The 19,736-nt window shown below is 48.0% G+C and overlaps 11 protein-coding genes across 11 annotated transcripts; 3 read left to right on the top strand and 8 right to left on the bottom strand.

Annotated features, from left to right (window-relative positions):
• Positions 1-484: 484 nt before the first annotated feature.
• Positions 485-736, top strand: N7471_012739 (uncharacterized protein; the record flags this gene model as incomplete). Its single annotated transcript, XM_057285458.1, has 1 exon — positions 485-736. The coding sequence occupies one exon, from the start codon at positions 485-487 to the stop codon at positions 734-736; it is 252 nt and encodes an 83-aa protein (XP_057131724.1).
• Positions 737-3,912: 3,176 nt separating this feature from the next.
• Positions 3,913-5,410, top strand: N7471_012738 (alpha/beta fold hydrolase). The gene is made up of 3 exons (XM_057285457.1): positions 3,913-4,302; positions 4,358-4,560; positions 4,664-5,410. Exons 1-3 carry the CDS (start codon positions 4,040-4,042, stop codon positions 5,314-5,316), a joined length of 1,119 nt encoding a protein of 372 aa, XP_057131723.1. The 5' UTR covers positions 3,913-4,039; the 3' UTR covers positions 5,317-5,410.
• Positions 5,411-7,147: 1,737 nt separating this feature from the next.
• N7471_012737 (uncharacterized protein) lies at positions 7,148-7,414 on the bottom strand (the record flags this gene model as incomplete). Its single annotated transcript, XM_057285456.1, has 1 exon — positions 7,148-7,414. The coding sequence occupies one exon, from the start codon at positions 7,412-7,414 to the stop codon at positions 7,148-7,150; it is 267 nt and encodes an 88-aa protein (XP_057131722.1).
• A 1,156-nt stretch (positions 7,415-8,570) lies between these two features.
• Positions 8,571-8,888, bottom strand: N7471_012736 (uncharacterized protein; the record flags this gene model as incomplete). The annotated part of the gene is made up of 2 exons (XM_057285455.1): positions 8,571-8,793; positions 8,848-8,888. The coding sequence occupies 2 exons, from the start codon at positions 8,886-8,888 to the stop codon at positions 8,571-8,573; spliced, it is 264 nt and encodes an 87-aa protein (XP_057131721.1).
• A 965-nt stretch (positions 8,889-9,853) lies between these two features.
• On the bottom strand, positions 9,854-10,621 carry N7471_012735 (uncharacterized protein; the record flags this gene model as incomplete). Its single annotated transcript, XM_057285454.1, has 6 exons — positions 9,854-9,912; positions 10,089-10,124; positions 10,199-10,257; positions 10,327-10,350; positions 10,467-10,533; positions 10,582-10,621. 6 exons carry the CDS (start codon positions 10,619-10,621, stop codon positions 9,854-9,856), a joined length of 285 nt encoding a protein of 94 aa, XP_057131720.1.
• An 803-nt stretch (positions 10,622-11,424) lies between these two features.
• sha1 (putative calmodulin-binding protein Sha1) lies at positions 11,425-12,300 on the bottom strand (the record flags this gene model as incomplete). The annotated part of the gene is made up of 1 exon (XM_057285453.1): positions 11,425-12,300. The coding sequence occupies one exon, from the start codon at positions 12,298-12,300 to the stop codon at positions 11,425-11,427; it is 876 nt and encodes a 291-aa protein (XP_057131719.1).
• Positions 12,301-12,837: 537 nt separating this feature from the next.
• Positions 12,838-13,932, bottom strand: N7471_012733 (uncharacterized protein; the record flags this gene model as incomplete). The annotated part of the gene is made up of 1 exon (XM_057285452.1): positions 12,838-13,932. One exon carries the CDS (start codon positions 13,930-13,932, stop codon positions 12,838-12,840), a length of 1,095 nt encoding a protein of 364 aa, XP_057131718.1.
• Positions 13,933-14,388: 456 nt separating this feature from the next.
• On the top strand, positions 14,389-15,384 carry N7471_012732 (Zn(II)2Cys6 transcription factor domain-containing protein; the record flags this gene model as incomplete). Its single annotated transcript, XM_057285451.1, has 1 exon — positions 14,389-15,384. The coding sequence occupies one exon, from the start codon at positions 14,389-14,391 to the stop codon at positions 15,382-15,384; it is 996 nt and encodes a 331-aa protein (XP_057131717.1).
• Positions 15,385-15,521: 137 nt separating this feature from the next.
• Positions 15,522-16,150, bottom strand: N7471_012731 (Major facilitator superfamily domain general substrate transporter; the record flags this gene model as incomplete). The annotated part of the gene is made up of 4 exons (XM_057285450.1): positions 15,522-15,735; positions 15,794-15,815; positions 15,881-15,924; positions 16,011-16,150. 4 exons carry the CDS (start codon positions 16,148-16,150, stop codon positions 15,522-15,524), a joined length of 420 nt encoding a protein of 139 aa, XP_057131716.1.
• An 887-nt stretch (positions 16,151-17,037) lies between these two features.
• nscB (metallo-beta-lactamase type thioesterase nscB) lies at positions 17,038-18,006 on the bottom strand (the record flags this gene model as incomplete). Its single annotated transcript, XM_057285449.1, has 2 exons — positions 17,038-17,733; positions 17,797-18,006. The coding sequence occupies 2 exons, from the start codon at positions 18,004-18,006 to the stop codon at positions 17,038-17,040; spliced, it is 906 nt and encodes a 301-aa protein (XP_057131715.1).
• Positions 18,007-18,316: 310 nt separating this feature from the next.
• N7471_012729 (uncharacterized protein) lies at positions 18,317-19,315 on the bottom strand (the record flags this gene model as incomplete). Its single annotated transcript, XM_057285448.1, has 1 exon — positions 18,317-19,315. One exon carries the CDS (start codon positions 19,313-19,315, stop codon positions 18,317-18,319), a length of 999 nt encoding a protein of 332 aa, XP_057131714.1.
• Between the last annotated feature and the right edge of the window lie 421 nt (positions 19,316-19,736).

The following is a 19,736-nucleotide window of genomic DNA, read 5'->3' as shown; positions in this document are numbered from 1 at the left end:
CCATTGAGCAGATGCCCGCCGAGGAATGTCACAGCCTGAACACTAACCTCATGACCTCTCCGCCAAGACAAACCCGGGGGTTCACGGAAATCCTACTCGGCAAGACAGGTCGAACAGGCAGATCAATGATCTACCCGGCGGTGCACAGTGCAAGGAGATGGCCCGTCGCTCTAGGCTATACCGGAGGAATGCTTGGCGACAGCGCGTGGTGAAGCAAACTGCCAAGACCTAGGCATTGAACCTTCAGAATGCGCCCGGTACGACGTGAGCTGCGGTATGGAACTGTTCTGAAGAACGATAAGTATTTCCGGGGTGACAATACGGGGTAGAAAGAGCAAGGGAGGAGAGGAAAAGAAAATGTCGAGTCTCCACAAAGGGGGTACGGAGTACTCCGTACAGGTTCATTATTGAATCTATTTGCATCGATACACCCCCTTTCTTGAAGAGATCTTGGCATTAAACCCCTACGATAACCATCCGCTCCATGATAGGGTTTCCTCTCGATGCCAAGCACTGTGATACACATAGCGAATTCTCAAAAACGAGCTCATTCACGTCTGGTCTCGGCAGTGCGGTTATTGAATGCAATGTATGGGGGAATGGCCTCGCCAAGGGCGATCATGGTGATCATGCCGACATTGTGAGCGTGCGTGAATACTGTCTTGGCACCGGTCTGGACTATTTACGTGCTATTGTTTGTGCCAAGCCGTCGCACGGAGTGACAATAATGCGTTGAGTTAGGGGGTTGCAGTGGCAGTGCTCTGTTATTTTGGCTCGGGATCGACGGGCTACAGGCTTGGCCGTTTGACTCGGTCCGGTCCGATTGAGATCTGTAAGCTGCCTGGGTATTGGAAGGTTTATGCACTGCCTCTAGTTACCTGGGTGCCTAGTAGGTTGACACGAATTCTCCCTTGGATCCGTATATTGTACATGGTAATTATAGATAGTTATGTGCACGATGTACGATATACGATGTACACTTCACCGTTGGAAATAGGATACGATCGACACGGTGGCGTTCCTTCACCTCTTCTATTGCAGGGACACCGAGTAACTCTCTAGAGACCTGCGTGAACAAATATAGCAACCTCTCATAGAGCACCGAGCTACGCCTTGGCACACGCCACTTTGCCCAATATCGCGGTTCTTGCCATGGCTAAAAGAGTTCATCCCTGCAAATCCACCTCAGATGCGCCCGAACTCTTCAAAGTCCAAGGCACCGGAATACTTGCCCCAAAATTTCCGACATTTCAATTTCGACGTACAACGTATCGCCACTGTTCAACATGGCAGGTGCAAATCTTCTAGAAACGCTTGATAATCAACCCACCTGCCCATGGACCTCCTCTCGGCAGAACATGGTTGGACCTCGCGTTTGATCATCGGGTGCGAAATCGACTTGCTAATGATCGTTTCAACATTTGGAGTACATGGGAATCCCGTGCGCGTTCCAAAGCACGGCATCGGGCACCGGAGAATTAATCCTTGAGTGAGTCCGCAGACCACAGAACGGAAAGAAGAATTCGGAACGGTCGCATCTGGGTGTATGTAGCAGGGAGATACCGTCTAGCCACTAACATGACCATCTGATAGTCTCCGGTATCATGGCGGTCGCATCTACAGCCCAAATGACCATGATGCAATTTGACTCACTTCGCGCATGACATGGCGATGATTATTGAAATTTTCTATATCTCCATACGATATATTCAATAGGGCGCTGAGATAACAGGAGCTGAAACACGTTCCGGTATCGCCCATGCGAAGCAGAACATTGAATTCAAAACCAGAACCAGAACCAAACCTACATATTCCAATATATTGTATTCCGCATACACAGGGGGTACATCGTATCATGGACGTGCGGCAAACGAAACAGTGCCAGTTCCAGCAGTTTCATGTCCATCGCAATAACCCCAACCACAAAGCCTCCAACCACGGAAATATCCATCGATGATCACCTAGATAAGGAGAGGATGGGCGTTATCGGCGGGAGTTGTATCTACCTAGGTAGCGACCAAGCCCGACCTACGTAATCGCGCAAGAACCTCCAATATACCGTGCCGTCATTCGCTCGAGCGCCAGCCAATCCCTGGCCAATATTATGCTCGTTTTGAGCTGGGGCCTTTGAAAGGCGATTCCAGCGGCTGCGACAATACGAGCGCGGGATTAATCGGTCTGAAGATGAAGTTTATATCATATCAGCGATGCGCTCGGTTCTACCATGGGTTCAAAAATGTGTGCTTGAGCCTCTAACTTACTTCTAACGTACAATATACTTTTCAGATGCTCATTTGACCCCTCCGCACTGGTGACATCACGGATGGATGGGCATCGCACGGTGATCGAACGCGTGGCTGGTTGCTATGGTAGCTTGTGCTTTGATCGTGACCTGTACTAGCGGTGCGGTGCTTTTCGAGATGGTTCTACGTCGATCTATACTGTACGTCAGTGCTTGCCCTATACGATGTACAACGCAGGGCTGCTGGTATACAACATATTGATTACAGATGGCCGTGCGATGAAGACTCCAAGTGTTCATTGGCAAGATAATGTGGGGTTTCATTTATTGTTGGTGACCTTCGTGGGAGATCTATGTTGAGGCGGCAGCTGTATGATGCGATATCTGCACTAGCAGGGATTGTTCTATATGAGATATCTCGTCGATGTAATCATAGGGCATGATGGTGACGCTTTAGATCTTCAGTATCGGATTATGATATTCAGACTGCTTTCTTCTGATTCGATATCTCAGAAGGTAGGGAAGCACAAGTGTATGTCTCACTTTCTAAACTGGCAACCGAAGTTACAGTCGAAATACAACCTATGCGTGCTGGTATGGATCATCGAACTCTTTCATGTATTTTCCTTTCATGTTATTGCATGTAAAACGAGTTTATACCCAAAACAAATCCCTCTAGTACTATAATGGTTGCTATTCATGTCTCACTGACCTGCCCTGCCCCCGGATTTGATACTACATGAGTCGTACATCTCTCTCTCAACCTCGGGACAACTAGATTTCGTGTCTGAGTGGAATGTCTATTTGCAATATCAATTTGCATCATGGTACTCCGTACACGCAGCAATATTCAACACTCTCCTCTATCGAACTTCCCAGTGAATTCTCTTAGCAACTGGATGACCTTATTGATCTGACTCACAAATTGCACGCAATGAATATACGCCATTTGCTTGACAATCCGCTATTTCTGGGTGGTACTAATCATCATCGTATACTGTCCCTCATTGAGAACAACTAGATCCTTAGCAGTCACAACTGAAGCCAGACTTGCCCTAATAGTTAAGCCCATTCCATATAGGATAGGGTCGAGTTAAGTTGAAATCGCCAATGTAGAGCGAGGCTTGAGCTGCTCCTCTTGATCTAGCAATAGAGCCCTACGAACATCAACAGCAACTTGCTCACCGGGTCATTGGGGGTATTGAAACCTGGCTAAATAGATATTGACATATGGAGCAACCTGGTCCCTTACTACTCCAGGAGCAATGACTCTACCTAGTTTGTCTTGCTGTTGCGGCTGTCGCTGCGTGTATCCCGGCCAGTAGTACACCTCGCCCTTCATTTGCCAGTATGTGCGAACAAAAGAAACAGTGGTCATATTAGGACACGCTTACGGAACTTAGGGCCGAAGATTCCGAGGATATGAGGCAAATAGAATGAATCAAATGTTTTTCATGCTTCGTGCACATGTTCCATCACGCTGAGGGGTGAAAGTGGCCCCGGAACCTTCCCCGCTTTGGTCATTGTCGACCCCCAGTCTCCTTTGGATATTCCATTGATATTCCATCGCACGATGTAATATATTAATATACTGACAAAATGGGCCAGCATAAACCCATCGGGTAATATAGACAGATTAAACAGAGAAAATGGTGGTTAACTAAAAGATAATTATCAGCCTTAGGCCGCCACATCTGGGCTTATCCGTTGACAGATGCCTATTCTCTCTCTCAATACGAGGTGAAAACTCTTCACCTTTTCTATCTCTAACCATTTTTCTATTTCGACTATTTAGAAATGGAATATGACCCAGCGTCCCCCGGCTCGTTCGCCGCCTCTTATGTTTCCAACTCCCGCTTCCATCGATCCTTGACCATCGAGCCAACTCCTACCCATGGTCCTCTCAATGTGACTTACGGCGACTATGGCCGCAAGCCCGATGAGAACGGAACTACTCCGACACTTCTATTTATGCCGGGCATGTTTTCATCCCGGTACATTGGAATCTGTCTACACACGATTGCCGAGAAATGGGGCGTGCGCGTTTTGGTTGTTGATCGGTAGGTGTACCCCAGCCCTCTTATTTAACATGAACTAAGGCCATATCGCATGCAGTCCCGGAATGGGGAATTCAACCGACGTGCCGCTCACGCAGCGAGTGTCCACCTGGATTGAGACCGTCCCACGGCTTTTGGCCCATTTAGGCATACAGCATGTTTCATTGGCGTCGCATAGTGCTGGCACTTTCTATCTGTTTAACACCCTATATCACTGTCGGGATATTCTGTATCCTGAGAAACCGATGGCCACGATTCTAGGTATGTTGCATTTTCTGCAGATCAATCTGTTCTTTTTGTATACATTGTTCATATTGGATGGGTATATTTCAACAAAAAGGCTCGGGATCTAACCGCACGATAGCGCCATTTGTCGACCCCGCCAAATCAGGCATGACATCCATGAAAATGGCCCAATATATCCCTACCCCAGCATTCAAGCTCTGGCATCATATCCCGCGTCTCTTTCTCGCCAATGATGGTTCTGCAACAGCGACGAGTGGACAGATGATTGCCAATCTCACTGCCTCCTTTCCCTCAAAGAGCGGTGATGACCAGGCAAAGAATCGTCTCTACATCGCGCAAAACTACGGACTAAGCCTAGAGCAGCAGAAAGAGATAGACGCTTTGATGATGCAGTCCATGTTCAAGGAGAACACGGTTGGCTCTAATAGCGAGGCGCTGCAGTGTCTACGGAAGGAGCCTAACACGTGGGGCAAATGTGACGACTATGAGGTTTTTGTGCGTGAGTTGGTAGAGCGTGAAAGAGGGCGAGATGGAGCGCCGTTGAAAGTTCAGGCGTTCTTTGGTGAGTCTGATAGCATGATTGGCAAGAAGGGTCAAGCTTATGTTGAGAGATGCTGGCATCAAGTGGATGATGGGGACTCGAGGGGTGTAGTTGAATTTAATTCAACAGTAGTGTCTGGCACTGACCATGATAGCTTGGTACCGTCCGCAGAAGTATGGGAGAGCATTTTCAAGAAAATGCAAGGAGCGGAAGACGATAGCTTAATATAGTTCCTGAAATAGCACCAACAAGAATAGTTGGAATATGCGGCCTTGTGACATCTTTTTGAAAGCCTTTTTGAAAGTCTTTTTCGATGTATTTTCAGGATTCTTTTAAGGCGTCTTTTCAGGTGTCTTTCAGGTGTCTTTCTTTGTAGACATTTCCCACCGTATTGGTGTTGTAGCTTGAATATAGGCGGCGAAAACAGCTCAAAACCTGCGAAACTACCTTTCTATATCCATGATATATATTGGGCTGTGGATGATGATATTCGGAAGCGCACTAGCTGCATACATATACACAAAATAAAACCCAGAGAATCATAGCCAACACTTCGCGATCTCTTAGGAAGCCACAGGTGACAGCATCTGTTTCCTAGAGAGCAGTAGTTATATCTTTCTCTCTCTCCCCCCTCCTTCTTCTCCTCGGTCCATTCCTTTTGATAGGAATCAGCATACACAGTTTCTCCATACGGATCTCCATTATATCGCGATTCCTAGACGATCGGATCCGAGAATCTCCGTCGACTCGCCATTTTGAATATGTCAATTATCCTTGCCTGCTTTAAAGCCGCGGCTAGGCCAAGAAGTCCAATTCGACCAAGCGGCGTTCTCTGGGTACCCAGCCTGAATGGATCCTGAGACAGGCTCAAGACATGACCTCCCGGAAACTACAAATAGCTCGAGAACTAGTGGGTCAGCTTTTATATGGCTCGCTAGACCTTCGGGCAATTTTCCAGCAGATTCTACAACAGAAGGTATTGGAATCACTGAACCCTACAGGCTTCAAGCACCACCAAAATATATTGATTATTGACGCTGTTCCCTTAAAGGCTTGGTTCATGGAGACTGTTCTACATGCTGCGTTGGTGAATGCTCGGGCTGTTCACTCAAAATTGACTATTCCGGAGTGAGAGATTTTGAGAGAGAAATTCAACACATATCTTTAAATAATAACATTAAAATTGATAATTTTGACGCAGTGGCATCCAGGCAGCAAGGCAGCAAGGCTTTGTGACCTCCCTTTGTCTTATGAAGCATAAATAGCTTCATGGCAGTAGGTAGATGAACAACATATTCTTCTTCCTCTCCTGCTCCTGGTAGTGTGCCTCCACATCAGCATTGTTTTATATATAACTATAAAATTTGAAGTTCTCATTTTACACTCGCTTTTACTTCACTTGAATCTTATTTACACCTTACCCCAGCGAGCGACCTCCAGGTCCTGATCACAGCATATGATCTAGGATCGCTCGCTCTGAATCTACACGAGGCCTGTAACTGTGTATTCCTGACTTGCGCCTAATTAACTGGAGTCAGGAAGCCGGTAGATGCCTCTGGGTAGATTCATTGGAAACCATTAGGGAAAAGTAAGACACTAACTCCATTTTATAGATCACGTCACGCTTTGATCTAACGGTTCTTCGTGTGTACACCGAGGATACCTTCCATCGATACCGGAACGATAAGCAGGCACAAAGCTACATTGATGTTGGCCGTGAATGCCCGAGAAGCGACTTATCAGTCACTGATTATCAAACTCATGCAAAGGCTTCAGGTTGAAGTCGATCGTCTACATAGGTCTGAAAAAGGCCGCGATTACGGAATCAGATGCAGTGGACCAAGGCCAGCGATAATTCTGCGCTAGTGGAATACTTGAAAGAACAGAAAAAAATACACTAAGAAAAAGCCGTGGAGAAATCTAGTCAGAAGGTGCAGAAAGAGCTGCAGGGACTCGGACCTGCTACAGGCAGTATTGAATCCTCGGCCTCGCAAAGAGCCCGAGCGCTATAATCTAGCTGATTATGATGACTCTGGAGAAAGGAAGAAGAGACAAAAGATCTCATTTCCATTTCCCAGCATCTTCCGTTCCCTGGGCGACCCGTTTCGCCCCGTTCTCAAGACCTGAGCTCGCACTACCGAGCGCATTCCCAATCGGCTCGCCAGCACTCCCCGTCGCGCTTGTGATGGTATCGCCGATACCTCGACCGGCAGTTCCTGCCACTCCACCCACTGTGCGTGTGACACCGCCGACTGTGTTTCCAAGTGTGGAGGTGACGAATTTGGCGGCCCCGGTGACGCCTTTGTCTTGATTGGATTCAATTGGCATGATGGTTTGATTGAATTTGGTAGATTTGAGTGGGTTCGAATAAAATTTCTCGAGTTTCAGAATGAACGTAAGAGTATGAGATGTAGGGAATTATAGATTGTGGTAAACAGGTATTGAAATGAAACAGGTGGCAGAAGGGCATTGTTATATTGGAGCGTGCGCCCTATGACATCATTGGGTGGCTCGGTGGCACGGTGGCTGTATACCTAAAATATAGATTGGTTTCTAACAATAACAATCCGATATCGTGTAAACGCCAGTGACGATGGAATGACCATGATATGACGAGGCCGGAAATCGAACACTCGTGGTGTTTTCACATAGGCATTATAGTACGTCGCTAGCATTGACACCATAGGCCTTACTAATAATTTGTTCTCTTCTAAGATGATACGTTTGAATACTCTTGTTGGCCTTGTATAATTAAAAGAAGAGAATGTCGTGAAGAGAAGAGATCTCGTATCGAAACAGTCTTCGTTTGTTAAAAAAGGACTTCTATCTCTCCCTATGCCTTGGATCCATGAAAGTGTAAGCACGCAAATGAAGCTTAACCCTACTTCAGAATATCGCCAATAACTAACTTGACGCTTGAAGGAGATGCAGGATTGACAGTGAAATAAATTCCTTTCACATCAGCTGTGTTGGGGCTACAGTATGTAGGACCAGAAGCGGAGAGAGAGAGTTTTGTATTGGGAAAGGCTCCCGAACACTGAGGGTTGCTACCCGAGGTACCTAATTGTGGCCTAAGGCACCAAATCCAACAAGTTGTTATATCGAGCCAGAGCTCTGAACATCTGTTCTTCGTCAGCGCAACCACAGGCTTCCATCCTTACTATCCGGGATTTGAGCTTGTGTTGGCTGCACCCCGTATATGGGCTACCAGTCAATAGCGCCACGAAGAGGCCCAAGCTCGTTGCTGTTGGGGAGCACGCTTAAGTCTTTCAATGACAGACAATGCTCAGGGAAAGAATCAACTGTCACCTATTACGGGTGCTCAGGTCTTTTTGGCGTTCACCCATTTCAGGTTCTCAAGCTTTTCGACGTTCACCCATTACAGGTGCTAAGTCTTAATCATGGGGCTGCCACAAGGGCATGTACCTTTTTGCTTTGAAGAGCAGCGGATGGCACTAGTTCTGTTGAGAATTAGCGACAAAGGCTATTCGTATGTCACCTCGAAAGCAACACAAAGGATAAACCTAGCCAGGTTTTCCATGTGAGTTGGATGAGCGATGTTCGGGCGGTATGTTTGCATTTTCAGCAATGGCCCATTAGAACCCGGGGTTCGATGTGTCCCCGTCTTTTCGGTACGTGAGATACTGATGATCGTAGTCGGCAATGGTAGGAAAATCTCGCGATTATCCTGTGAGACAAGGAGACGTCTATTAAGGCCGGTCAGAATATGGTTCCTAATAGTGCCGTCTGATTAAACTTACCGACTCGGGTGGCACTTTCGGCTGTATTTGTCGTCGTGCATGATCTACGCAATCATCTCGCCTGTCTCTTGCCATAAACCATCCGGGCGCTTGACTGGGTCCCGAACGTTTGGTTTGACCATATTGTTGGGTTGCGGCCCTTTAAGAATGAAAACTACTTCCGCCTGCCCTTTGGGGCCGTTTGAAACAATTCTGTGCTGTAGAGCCAGAACGGTAGATATGTGGTAAATCTATGCCCTCGTAGTTCGACAGCTGTAAATTGGTATTGACTTTGAGTATCATGCATTTCGATATCTCTGTATTTTGTTAGCCCTATATCGACATTTGATGGGTCATCGGTGTGTATATCTTTTTTTTGCTACAGCTTGTGGTCTTCAATTCGATCGTTTGGATAGCAAAGAGCAAGCAATATCTTTTCATTGTTCTCTTGGGTTGCTACAGTGGTATCATAGTGCATGAATATACTGATGTCGAGATTCATACTATGAATAAAGAAATCTGGGTTATGGGAGAGCTATGCAAAATACAAATCTCCCTAGCATAGCATGATCGCATGAGACCTCAAACATTGCGAATCCCCATGATGCCTGACCGCCTCCTTGTATGTGTGCCGGTTGTGATGACCAGGCGTGGGTTTGGCTGAGGTAAATCATACTATCCTCCTCGTCGGAGTAGTAAAAGTGGACAACGTCGACCTCGAGCTAGTGAAGAGTTCTATCCTTGTTATGTTCCTTGCTCTTGTTTGACAGGTTGGGTGAGCACTGCTCGGTGGAGTGTCTGTTCTTAGGCTCGTGGAATTGCAAGTGACGTTGGCGGGTGATGGCGTTGGCGGCGATGTGGATAATTATCATCAGTGCGACAGGGACGAATTGAAAGGCTTCGATTCTCGGAAATGAAAAGGTCGGCGAAGGCGTTGTGAATAAACCGAATCAATGGAGTCGGTAGGGTGAGGCTAAAAGGATACAAATCATCACGCCGGGACCCGCAGGTCTTCTAACGAGACCTATTAGGTGGCCTTCTTCTCCCCCTCGGGGGCGGCGCCCGCGGCGTTATCGTCATTTTGGCCTAACTAACGATTAGCATATTTGCCTAGTAAAATAGGCAATAGGCACGCAGCAGCAGAAACGCAGCACCGCGACACATGCAACACCAGCACACACGCAGCACCAGCACACAGACGCGGCACCAGTATGGAGGGGTATAAAAGTAGGGCAGAGGGATAAAGAGAGGTAAAGGCTTACCAGCTTCAGCGGCTGGGGGAGTGCGAGGGGCCGAGCCTAATTTATATTGATTAACATCTGTTCCTGTGGGAATGAAATCGACTCGATATTCGGTATAAGAAATAACTCACCTTCTCCGCTATAGGCCGAAGCCTCTGCCTCTTTCAGGAGGCCTTTTCTTTGGCAGCCGCTAAGTAGACGATGTGTGTCAGCACTTTGCTCGCTCACACTAGAGAATCGCTTAGGATATCATGCGTACCCATCAAAGTTCTTCTTGGCCGACCTGGCTAATCATAAGCGTCAGTTGTCTGTCTCAAAGACTGGTCACGGCAACAGCAAGGGAGGAAATTATTGTCTCATGGCCCGGGTGCTCCAGTTCAGCAAAACAACAGGACATACCCTTCTTGTTGGACGTTGCCCTTTGTGCCACAGCGGGATTTGCGCTTCTTGGTCTGTACCAGTGACGCTCCAAGTCAATAAAATCCCTTCAAAGGATATCAAGGCATGGTCTTACGGGAACGGGAACGGGGCTGTGGCGGTTGAGCGTCTGCCATTATGCCAGAATGGCCATCGAACTTTGAACAGACAGAATAGAAAGATGGGGTGTTGATGAGGACAAGTTACTCTTCCGAGTCAGCTGCTTCTGGGAAAGGGCTATTGCAAGAACGTGAGAGGTTCCTTCCCTAACCAGCCAAAATCAAACATCCCGGGTTAATTATCAAGGTTACATACATACATGTGTATGTTTACATGGACATCTAAAAGGAATATCTGAGAAGACATCTAAAAAGTCTCTCAAAAAGACAACCATAAAGACCTAATAAAGTGGCATGAGCGGGCAGCTATTTTTGTACAGATCTGTGAAATGAGTTCAGTGTCTTGCTTCTCCTGATGTCCTCTCCACGGAAGCTACCCTAAGACATCTACCAGTAGCCTGTGCTTCCTGGCTTCAGCTAATCCCAGGCGCAGTCAAGATGGTGCAGTTACACGCCTCATGTAGATCGAGGCCGAGAGATCTTAGATCGTATGTGATAATCAAGACCTAGATGTCACTGACTGAGTTGTTGAATTTATTTTTCAGAATCTCTCGCTCCGGAATAGTCAATTTTGGGTGAACTTCGCAAGCATTCACCAACGCAACACGTAGAACAGTCTCTATAAACCGAGCTGAGCTGAAAGAAACACGGCAAAAGCACTTCGATGACCAAAAACAAAATCGGGGACAAAACGCCCCGCCAATCAAAACGCGGTAGGGGTATCATTTCATAAACAAGAAAAGGAAATAAGAATAATGAGAAACAAAAGTCAGAAAGAAAGAAAAATGGAAAGAAAAAAGGAAAGGAAAAGAAAGGCCGCATTAGAGGCGCCGAATGCCTCGGCGGCCAGAACTGTGGTGGCTCTGCCGAGCAGAGGGTCGCTGACCAGCAGATTTGCGTCGGGGCGTTTGTTCAGTCCGCTCCATCAGCTTCACCCGCTCTGTCTGCTCTCGCAGCTTGCAGGCTTTGACACCGCGCCACCATCGAGTAATCACCTCATACGCCAACTCCGTCCTGGCCACGGCGACAGCACACACACGTTTATTTCGTCGTTCTGTAAATGAGCGCCATGCCCGTTGAATGATGATGGCGGAGAGACCATGCTTCAAGGCAGAGGCCGAAGGATTCTCAGCAGGTGGTGAATGTTCTATCTTTTTGGGAACTCTGACCCTGACGTCATTGCCTAGAGTCTCACCCAGGGCCACTCGCTTCAGTGGCTCTACTTGCGCTTCTTTGGGTTTTGTTGTTATCCGTATTCTGAGAGTAGGGTTTTGTACGGCTGGACTGGCCATTTTGGACACTGGTGAATGCATTTCTGATTTGCTTTTGTTGTTGGTGATGACGGAAAACCCAGGAGGGATGTTTTCTTTGCCGCCGCCTTTTCCATGGACATCAACAGTTGTCGCCCCTGCCTGGAGAACTTTCAAGTTTTGCTGGAGCGGAGCTCTTCGAGTAGATCCTGCCAACGGCTTTTGTGGCTGGCGTCTAGCAAGCCGTGACTTGAAGCTGCCGGTCTCGGTTTTACCTGAGATATGTGGAATGGAATCTCTGGTTTGCCGCTTGGGTAAACTGTAAAGACCCATGAAGACGGTGGAGGTGATAGGGTCATCAGACGGAATGTATATTGCGTCACATTGTTTTGAAGACTCGTGTCTCGACGAGCGGGGAGGCAGACCTTCGCCGAGAAGACCTGACATGATGTCGAGACTCCCTAACAAAAAGTGAGGTTTCATACTGAGACGAGAGTTGGGTCAATTATTCTGACAGTGAGAAAATGTGTCGGGAATGTTGTGCAGAGAAGCGGTGAAGTCAATCAAGGGATCGACTCCAACGCGGGGAAGACGCGGGGCGAGACTTGATGTTGTGAACAAGCTCGGGCAACTGTGCAGTGGAGTATCAAATCAATAGAGATCGAAGATCGCGTGTCTGGAACAGTCGATTACTACGAGACCCGTGTTGACCTGTGGACGGGTTGTCCAGGGCAACACGTGGGGGTCAGCACGTGACAGTATCAAAATATCGGATGAAATAGGGTTAGGAGGAGCATATCGGATCTAGATAGAATGTTCTCTCCATTGTAAACCAGCAGTCCCACCAAGTCCTTCATGCGAGAGTACACTCTCAAGTCTTCTTCCTCTTGCTGTACTCTTACGAATGCAGATCGTTCAAGTCGTATATGACTCTAGTCCAATATATGTACTTTCTTTTTATCACATCGCCGGGGAGGATCTAGATCATGGTAACGCCCAAGCAGTCATTAAATCAGCTTTCGCTGCATGGACTTCCTCCATCAGGTGCGCCACCAGCTGGTCATGCGCGATGTCCGGGAGCCCGCCTGATGGGGCTCCAAAGCCATGCATCCCTTTCGGGTATGAGTTGGCGGTCTCCCGCATGCGGGCCGATAGAGTCTCGACCAGTCGCTGCATATGTCGTAATTCGCCTAGCGTGACTTGCGCCTGAATAGTCAATCCCAGAGCCTGGTCATCGACCGAGTGATCTCCGATCGTGACGGGTTGATGAACCACCTTCTCCAACGAGGAACCTGCCTCGTTGGGTCCACTGTTCACGCTGTACCCGGAGGAACTGCTGGGTCCATCCACAAAGCATGCGCGGATCATCGCGCGGTACCACGCAACTAGTCGGGAACAAATAATTGCTAGGATCAGCTGGTTCTGTGGGCGGAGGGCACAGGCGCACTGTAGCATGCGGCAGACTGACATGCCTGCATCTTTATTTGCTTTAAGAACAGAGCCGGACATGCGTGGCGGCTCGAGTCCACTGCTATCATGGCTGCTGCCGCTTCGGCGGGAGACGCAACTGGTCTGGGGGATGTGGAGTGAGCGAAGGGATTGTGTCGCAGTTATTATGCAAGGGGTGCGATGTTGTGCGAGACAAGAAGCTGCTGTAGTTGGGGGTGGTGGTGTTTGGAATGGAGTGAGGATTGAATCTGGGACAGCGAATAGTGGGGTGGAGAGATCGGGAAGCGTGCAATCCAGCGTTGATCCATCATGATTGTCAAATCGTTCGGAGTCCACACGAGCTATAGGAACAGAGCAGAGGTCGGGAACAGCGCCAAAAGAAATGGAGTGAGCCGCTGCAAAGGTATCAACGTATATAGCGGGGTCAAGATCGACATTCAGATCGACATTCAGATCGAGATCTAGGTCGTCTATGGATGCATCTGCGAATAGACCATCACCGGACTCCACAGATGGATGAAGTAGATCGTCATGGGCTGTACATTGGGCGAATATGGATTGCCAGTCGTCATTTTCAAGAGGCATCGAGTTCTCGAGGAGGCTTGGATTATCAGGGGTTGAGGCTTCCATCGTCGCACGATGGTACTTTTCCCCTGCGCCTCAACCTTGGCTTCGATGCTCGGCCCGACGAGTGGGGCCTAACCCGATTGGGCTAGTGTTTATTCTAGCTTAATCTAGCGTCGGCCGAAGTTTTGGCGAGGAACACGAGGTTACATCACTACATCAGTTTCTCTCTCAGTCTCTAACCTTGGAACGCATCCCACAATTCCAAAGACGAGGTCGTATCGGGAACATTGTTTGGATAATGCTCAAAGTCAATTGCTCCAAAGCTTCGCTTGCATACTTATATCTTGGCAAGGAGGGGCGGAAGTGGGTTGCAAGCGGGACCAAGACCAAGCTATCTAGGTAAGGGAAGTTGAACACAAAAGCTAGTCAAAGACGCCCAAAAAATGCTAACAAGAGAATTCTTTATATCAGCAGGGCCTCTGTTTCCGAGTGATCTTTTCATGACAAGGGGCCGACGCCATGAGCAGCAATCGCATCCAAACTTCACGATCGTCCAAACCCACTCTTCCGAATACCACCTCTTCGTTACAACCCCAAAAACTCAAAGATTCCTGCGACAAATGCTCTGCCTCAAAAGTACGTTGTACGAAAGAGAAACCCTTCTGTGCCCGTTGCGATAAGCTCGGATACACATGCTTTTACAGCCCAGCAAGACGGGCTGGCCGGCCCTACCGGTCAAAAAAAGAGATTTCATCGGGAAGCAATAGCGAAGAATCAAACCGACTCTCTGCGAGAGACATAACAACGACCCAGTTTGTAGACGAAAGTGCTAGACTATATTCCCGCTTCAATGGCTCTACACCCATCAACGTGACACCCAATATCTCAACCTCAAATTCCATTCCGTCCACCAATGAAACGGAACAGCCAGACCTCAATACCGCAAAAAGCCACGAAGCCTCCGATCCGGATTGCGTGCTAGTCGTTCTGGACATATTCTCCGAATTAGAAGCGTCAGCAGAGCAATTCAGACGAGGACCACCCGTAGACGCAAGTCTTCTCAACACAACCGCACAAACTATCTCAGCAACCTTCCATCGTCTCTCTACGATTTTGATCTGCCCTTGCTCCGAGCGAGCGGAGGTGGGGATGCTCGTTTCCGCAATTTGCATGTCCATCATCGACATGCATGCCATGACAATTTCAAACTTTGCGGAAGATCAGCCTCCAGCTGGGCTACTCAGTCAGCCAACGCCATGGGATAGTCCCGGTGTCGCGTCTCTTAGGTCCCCTGCGCATGAGGCTACGGCTATGCGGGTTTTTACGGAGCTTTCGGAGCTGGCCAGGCTCATTTTACAGCTTACCGAGCGCTATGATGAAGGGGGTGGGGCTTTAAATTGGGATGGTCTAGGAAATGGATCGGAGCTGCCAACGGACATCATGCCGGCAATGGCTACTTTCTTGCGTGAGAGGTTGCAGCAAATCACGAATGACGCTACTCATTGGCTTGGATAAATCTAGATCTCGTTCTTCAATGTGGGCTTTTCGCACTCACTTTCGGAGTATTGCAATTGGGAATAATGGGTCACGAGTACCTATAATTTGAACTAAATACTTTGGAAGTCTTCGTGGCTATCCATTTATCTCGGTAGTTATTGGCCGTCACAGCTGAGAGGCAACTCTGGACTTGACAGAACAGCGGAATTGCCAATGAACAAATTGTTTACAGAGGTGAATCGAGGTGTAAATTCTTCGAGTCTTTTGCTCAATGAATCTTCATCCCGGGGGCCCACCCGCCTTGCGGCGAGAGAGTCCCGGGAGCCCAGATGGAATTCTTTCTCGATGCTTGGGGTGGCAGGCGAGTGTCTAGCAAAATATTAGCATGGGAAACACTGGTTTAACTCTTTCAACAGGAGTATCTTACATTGAACTTGCCCAAGTGGCACCTAAGGTCCAAGGATAGTCAGTAACTAAACAAAAGAAAAAGACAATGCATTTCCAAATACCTTACCCATGCTATTCAAGCCATAAAGAATGGTGGTGAGGGCCTTCTTCCTAAAACTCCAGTTGATCGGGCGATATGGATCATCAGGCACGTCAAAGTCGACAACAGTATCATCGGCGGACTTAGAATGACTGACTGGGCGAGTGAAAGGGCTGTCGGGCCAGGTTCGCGCAGTCGAACTTTTGACATGAACGACTGCTTAGACGGGGGCCTTTCCGTGACTGTAGGCTCCGTAGCCTGTGCAGGCTCGGCTTTTTCTAGATGTTGTGTTGACATGGTGAAGGAAGGAGAAACTTTCCAGTAGAGAAGCTAGTTCGATGGATTTGTTAGGTAAGGAATCCCTGTTCATTTTTATGGCCTCTAACCCAAAATCAGTAGTGAATTCCGAGCCGAGAAATGATACTCAAGGGACCCTCTAAAATCCGAATCCGAGACTTCCGCAATCAAGCCTTCTCGGGAGAGCTGCAAGGTGGATGCGCTCCCGAGGTCTCGAATGGACACAGATCTGCAGGCTCCACTGGAGAGATGCACCACACACATCAGTGTTAGCCATTGGCGTTTGTAGAGTCGACGGCGCATCCCAGCCAAGAAATCTTGGAATTGGTTTGTTTTTCTTTTCTTACCATGTGATGGCAGGTCCAGCTCCTGCGCTTGGCCCACTCCGAAATGCAAACCTCCATCAATACGCGGAGTCCTGTAGATCTAAGTACAAATAATAGTCCCTATATTCCTACAAATTCGGGTTTAGGCAATGAATAGATGTCCTCTGACAACGCACCATCCCAACACGGGTCTAGGCTTGTCAATTGTTTTGTCGGCTGTCATATGATCCCCGAACTACTAATCTAATTCACTCTTCGACCGACATTTATCTCCGTGGAATATTTCACGGAAACATTCCTTTAGTCTTCTTCCATACGGGGTTGCTAGATCGAGCGATCCATGAATGAGCTCCGAATAAATGGTAGAAATTACTCTACTCGGATTTTCTGGATTGGAATTTCTCGGCGATAGGAATTTGTATGAAACAGAGATCTGATGCTTTTATAAAAGGAGTTGAGTGGTTCAACGAGCATCTGCATCAGGAGTACCTAGTCTAGCTGGTCATATGCATTGGTCTAATCTACTTCAAATAAGCAAATAAGCAATGAAAAAAAGTTACTCTACAGAATAAACCACTTCTTCTCTTGCCCTGCGCCAGCAAGTCCAACTTTTCCCTCACCGGCTAGTTTCGATAGGACCTGGGCGGTGAATGGCCCCGCCATAGCCTCCATCTCAAGCCCATAGAGACATATGGTGATCTCCCGCGTCGTCAAGGATGCCCTTGTCTTTGCCTTTCCCCCGATAAATGCCGATAAAACCTTTTTTTCTCGCATTTCCCAGTGTCTGCTCCAGTGTATGAGTTTGGTTGGTAGGTCGTCAATCAAGGCACCATGCCCAGGGTATCCAACTGTTATTTCTTCATTGCGCACACTTTGGCTCATAACCTGCAAACTCTTCATGTATTGTCCTAGGTCTTCCACAACAACACTGCCTCCATGTCCAAGCACATTATCACCTGTGAACAAGGCACCGCTTTCTTCCAAGACAAAGCACATGTGGTCTTGACTATGCCCGGGCGTGAACAAGGCTCGCACCGTAGTTCCTTGAGCAGTAAAAGTCTGTCCATCGCGAATGGAGTGTTGGCCCCGGTCCGGGTGGGCCTTGTAGACCGCCGTGGTCAGATGTGGATACTGAGCCAGTAGCGTCGGGAGACCACCGGTATGATCGGGATGCCAGTGGGTCAGCAGTACCTGGGAGATGCTCAACTGGTGTTTGTCAAGGTAGTTGACCAGAGTGGTAAGCCAGATTGGACGTCCCTGTCGACATGATCATCTTATTTAGTTTCCAAGTTCTGAACTGAGATGGTCAATATCACTCACGTGTCCTGTATCTATCAAAATCCGTTTCTGGCCACTGCCGACAAGATATGTATTGGTTCCTTGTAGTTGCATGTCGCCTGGATTTCCGCCAAGTATTCGTACCACCTCTGTGCTGAGTTCTGCGACAGCTGGGAGATATGGCAGTCCAGCGTTTCGAGCAGATAGATATTCCTGCCACCCTGGCTCCTTCCATACTCTCGGAGTGGACATGTTTCTTGCTGATAGACTCTAGATGCCTAGTTAGACTTTGCCACTTGAGTAAGCAGTGTTGGGATTGAAAGGGGGGGGGGGGGGGGGGGGGGCTTTGGATTTTGATGAGCATATGCAGGCAGATAACTAACTAGGAATACCACACTAAATTACATAAGCTGGTTGAGAAGTGGACTGCGGCCAGCGGTGGACATACCTAAAGTAGCCTAGTGGCTAAGTGTTAGTAGCCCTTCTCATACTAATATATAAGAAGTTTAGCCTCCACTCACAGTAGCCCGCAACAAAAAAATACGAATTCAACTCCAAGACTCTAAGAATTAGGGAAGCTGCTATTATGTATTAATTTGGGCTTGCTCTTGTTTTTGAGAGCAAATACAAGCTGCGAGAGCAGTATCCCCGCAACAGTAACCGCGATACATGACCACAAGACTGCCAGCATGATGATCACAGCCAAGGCAAACCCCCAGCTGACATTCTCAAGCGCATCCCATCTCGGAGAACGCGTAGCATGAGTGAGCGACATTGCAGACAGCAAGAGAGAAATCGACGCGTAAATGAACAGTGTCGGAGCCACTAGTACCGCGAGGAATTGTCCTGTCTGCCAGTAAACTTGTAGATAGTACATCCGCTGCAGGAAGCCCTTGCCTCTTCTTGAGGACGGTTGGACAAGCCGGACTGCCCAATTCAAGCGAGTAAGACGTAGCTGTCCAAATTCCCAGCGAGGGGATACTTCACTGTCACGGACATCACAGAAGTGCCGAATATATCTCTGGAAGTCGCGATATGAGACCTTGTGAGGGACAAGGTGCTTATCTTGTGCAATGCGAAAATCTGATTCATGACGGATGAGGAAGGCGTAAGAACGGACGAAACCTAAGGCTGCCGAATATAGGATCGCTTGATCGGGTACTGGTGGCGAATAATCCACCAAGTGCTTCTTCCAGAAGGAGAAGCTGAGGAGGCAGTGTGGTAGAGGCTTGACGTATAGATCCTTGTAATACCAGATGAGATGCAGATCCGGATCTTCGACAATTTTTACCTCTCGCCCCTTGAGTAAATGTACGTGCAGTGGGTCGATGTGGCTCCCAGACTTTTTACCCACGAACGATAGGTGCTGATGTATCTCTTCGAGTGTTGAACAGAATAACTCTCGTCGCAAGAACTCGGCGACTTCCTCAACGTTCGCGTTGAAAAGGAAGGGCTCATTTGGGACCGTGCCTCTGGGCTCCGACGAGTATTCCTCAAGGGCGACATCGATCCCAAGCTTGCCTATGAGCTCTGATTTTACCGTAAAGGGCACCTCTATCATGATGCAGAGCCTTGCGACATAGTACAGAAGCCATGGAAATGAAGCGTCTGACTCGGAATGATAAATGAGACCTTACTACTACCGTGAGGTCGTATTTATGCCTGAGTGACCAAAGCCGGTATCGTAGCAATAAAAGACGTCATGCAATGTCATTAGATGGCTAGATGGGTTGGTAGGCCTAATAAGAATGGTGGTGATGACCCATGGACACACGTGGCTGAGTTAGCAGACTATGAGCACAAGTAGTATTAAAAATGTCCTCCTGTGGCGATCAATTACTTAGAGATCTACCCTTGTTAAATCTTTGGAAGCTTGACTGCATAGATTTAAAACAAACGATGAAGTTAATTATGGTTGGTCTAGGATCATCCGACGTGGCGTTCCAAGGTTGCATGATCTGTCGGACATCCATGGATCCATG

The sequence above is a fragment of the Penicillium samsonianum genome (genome assembly GCF_028829775.1).
Source record: "Penicillium samsonianum strain IBT 33392 chromosome Unknown utg000007l_segment0_segment0, whole genome shotgun sequence".
Taxonomy (NCBI): domain Eukaryota; kingdom Fungi; phylum Ascomycota; class Eurotiomycetes; order Eurotiales; family Aspergillaceae; genus Penicillium; species Penicillium samsonianum.
Note: the sequence above shows the minus strand (reverse complement) of the source record. Positions and strands in the feature narration are given on the sequence as shown.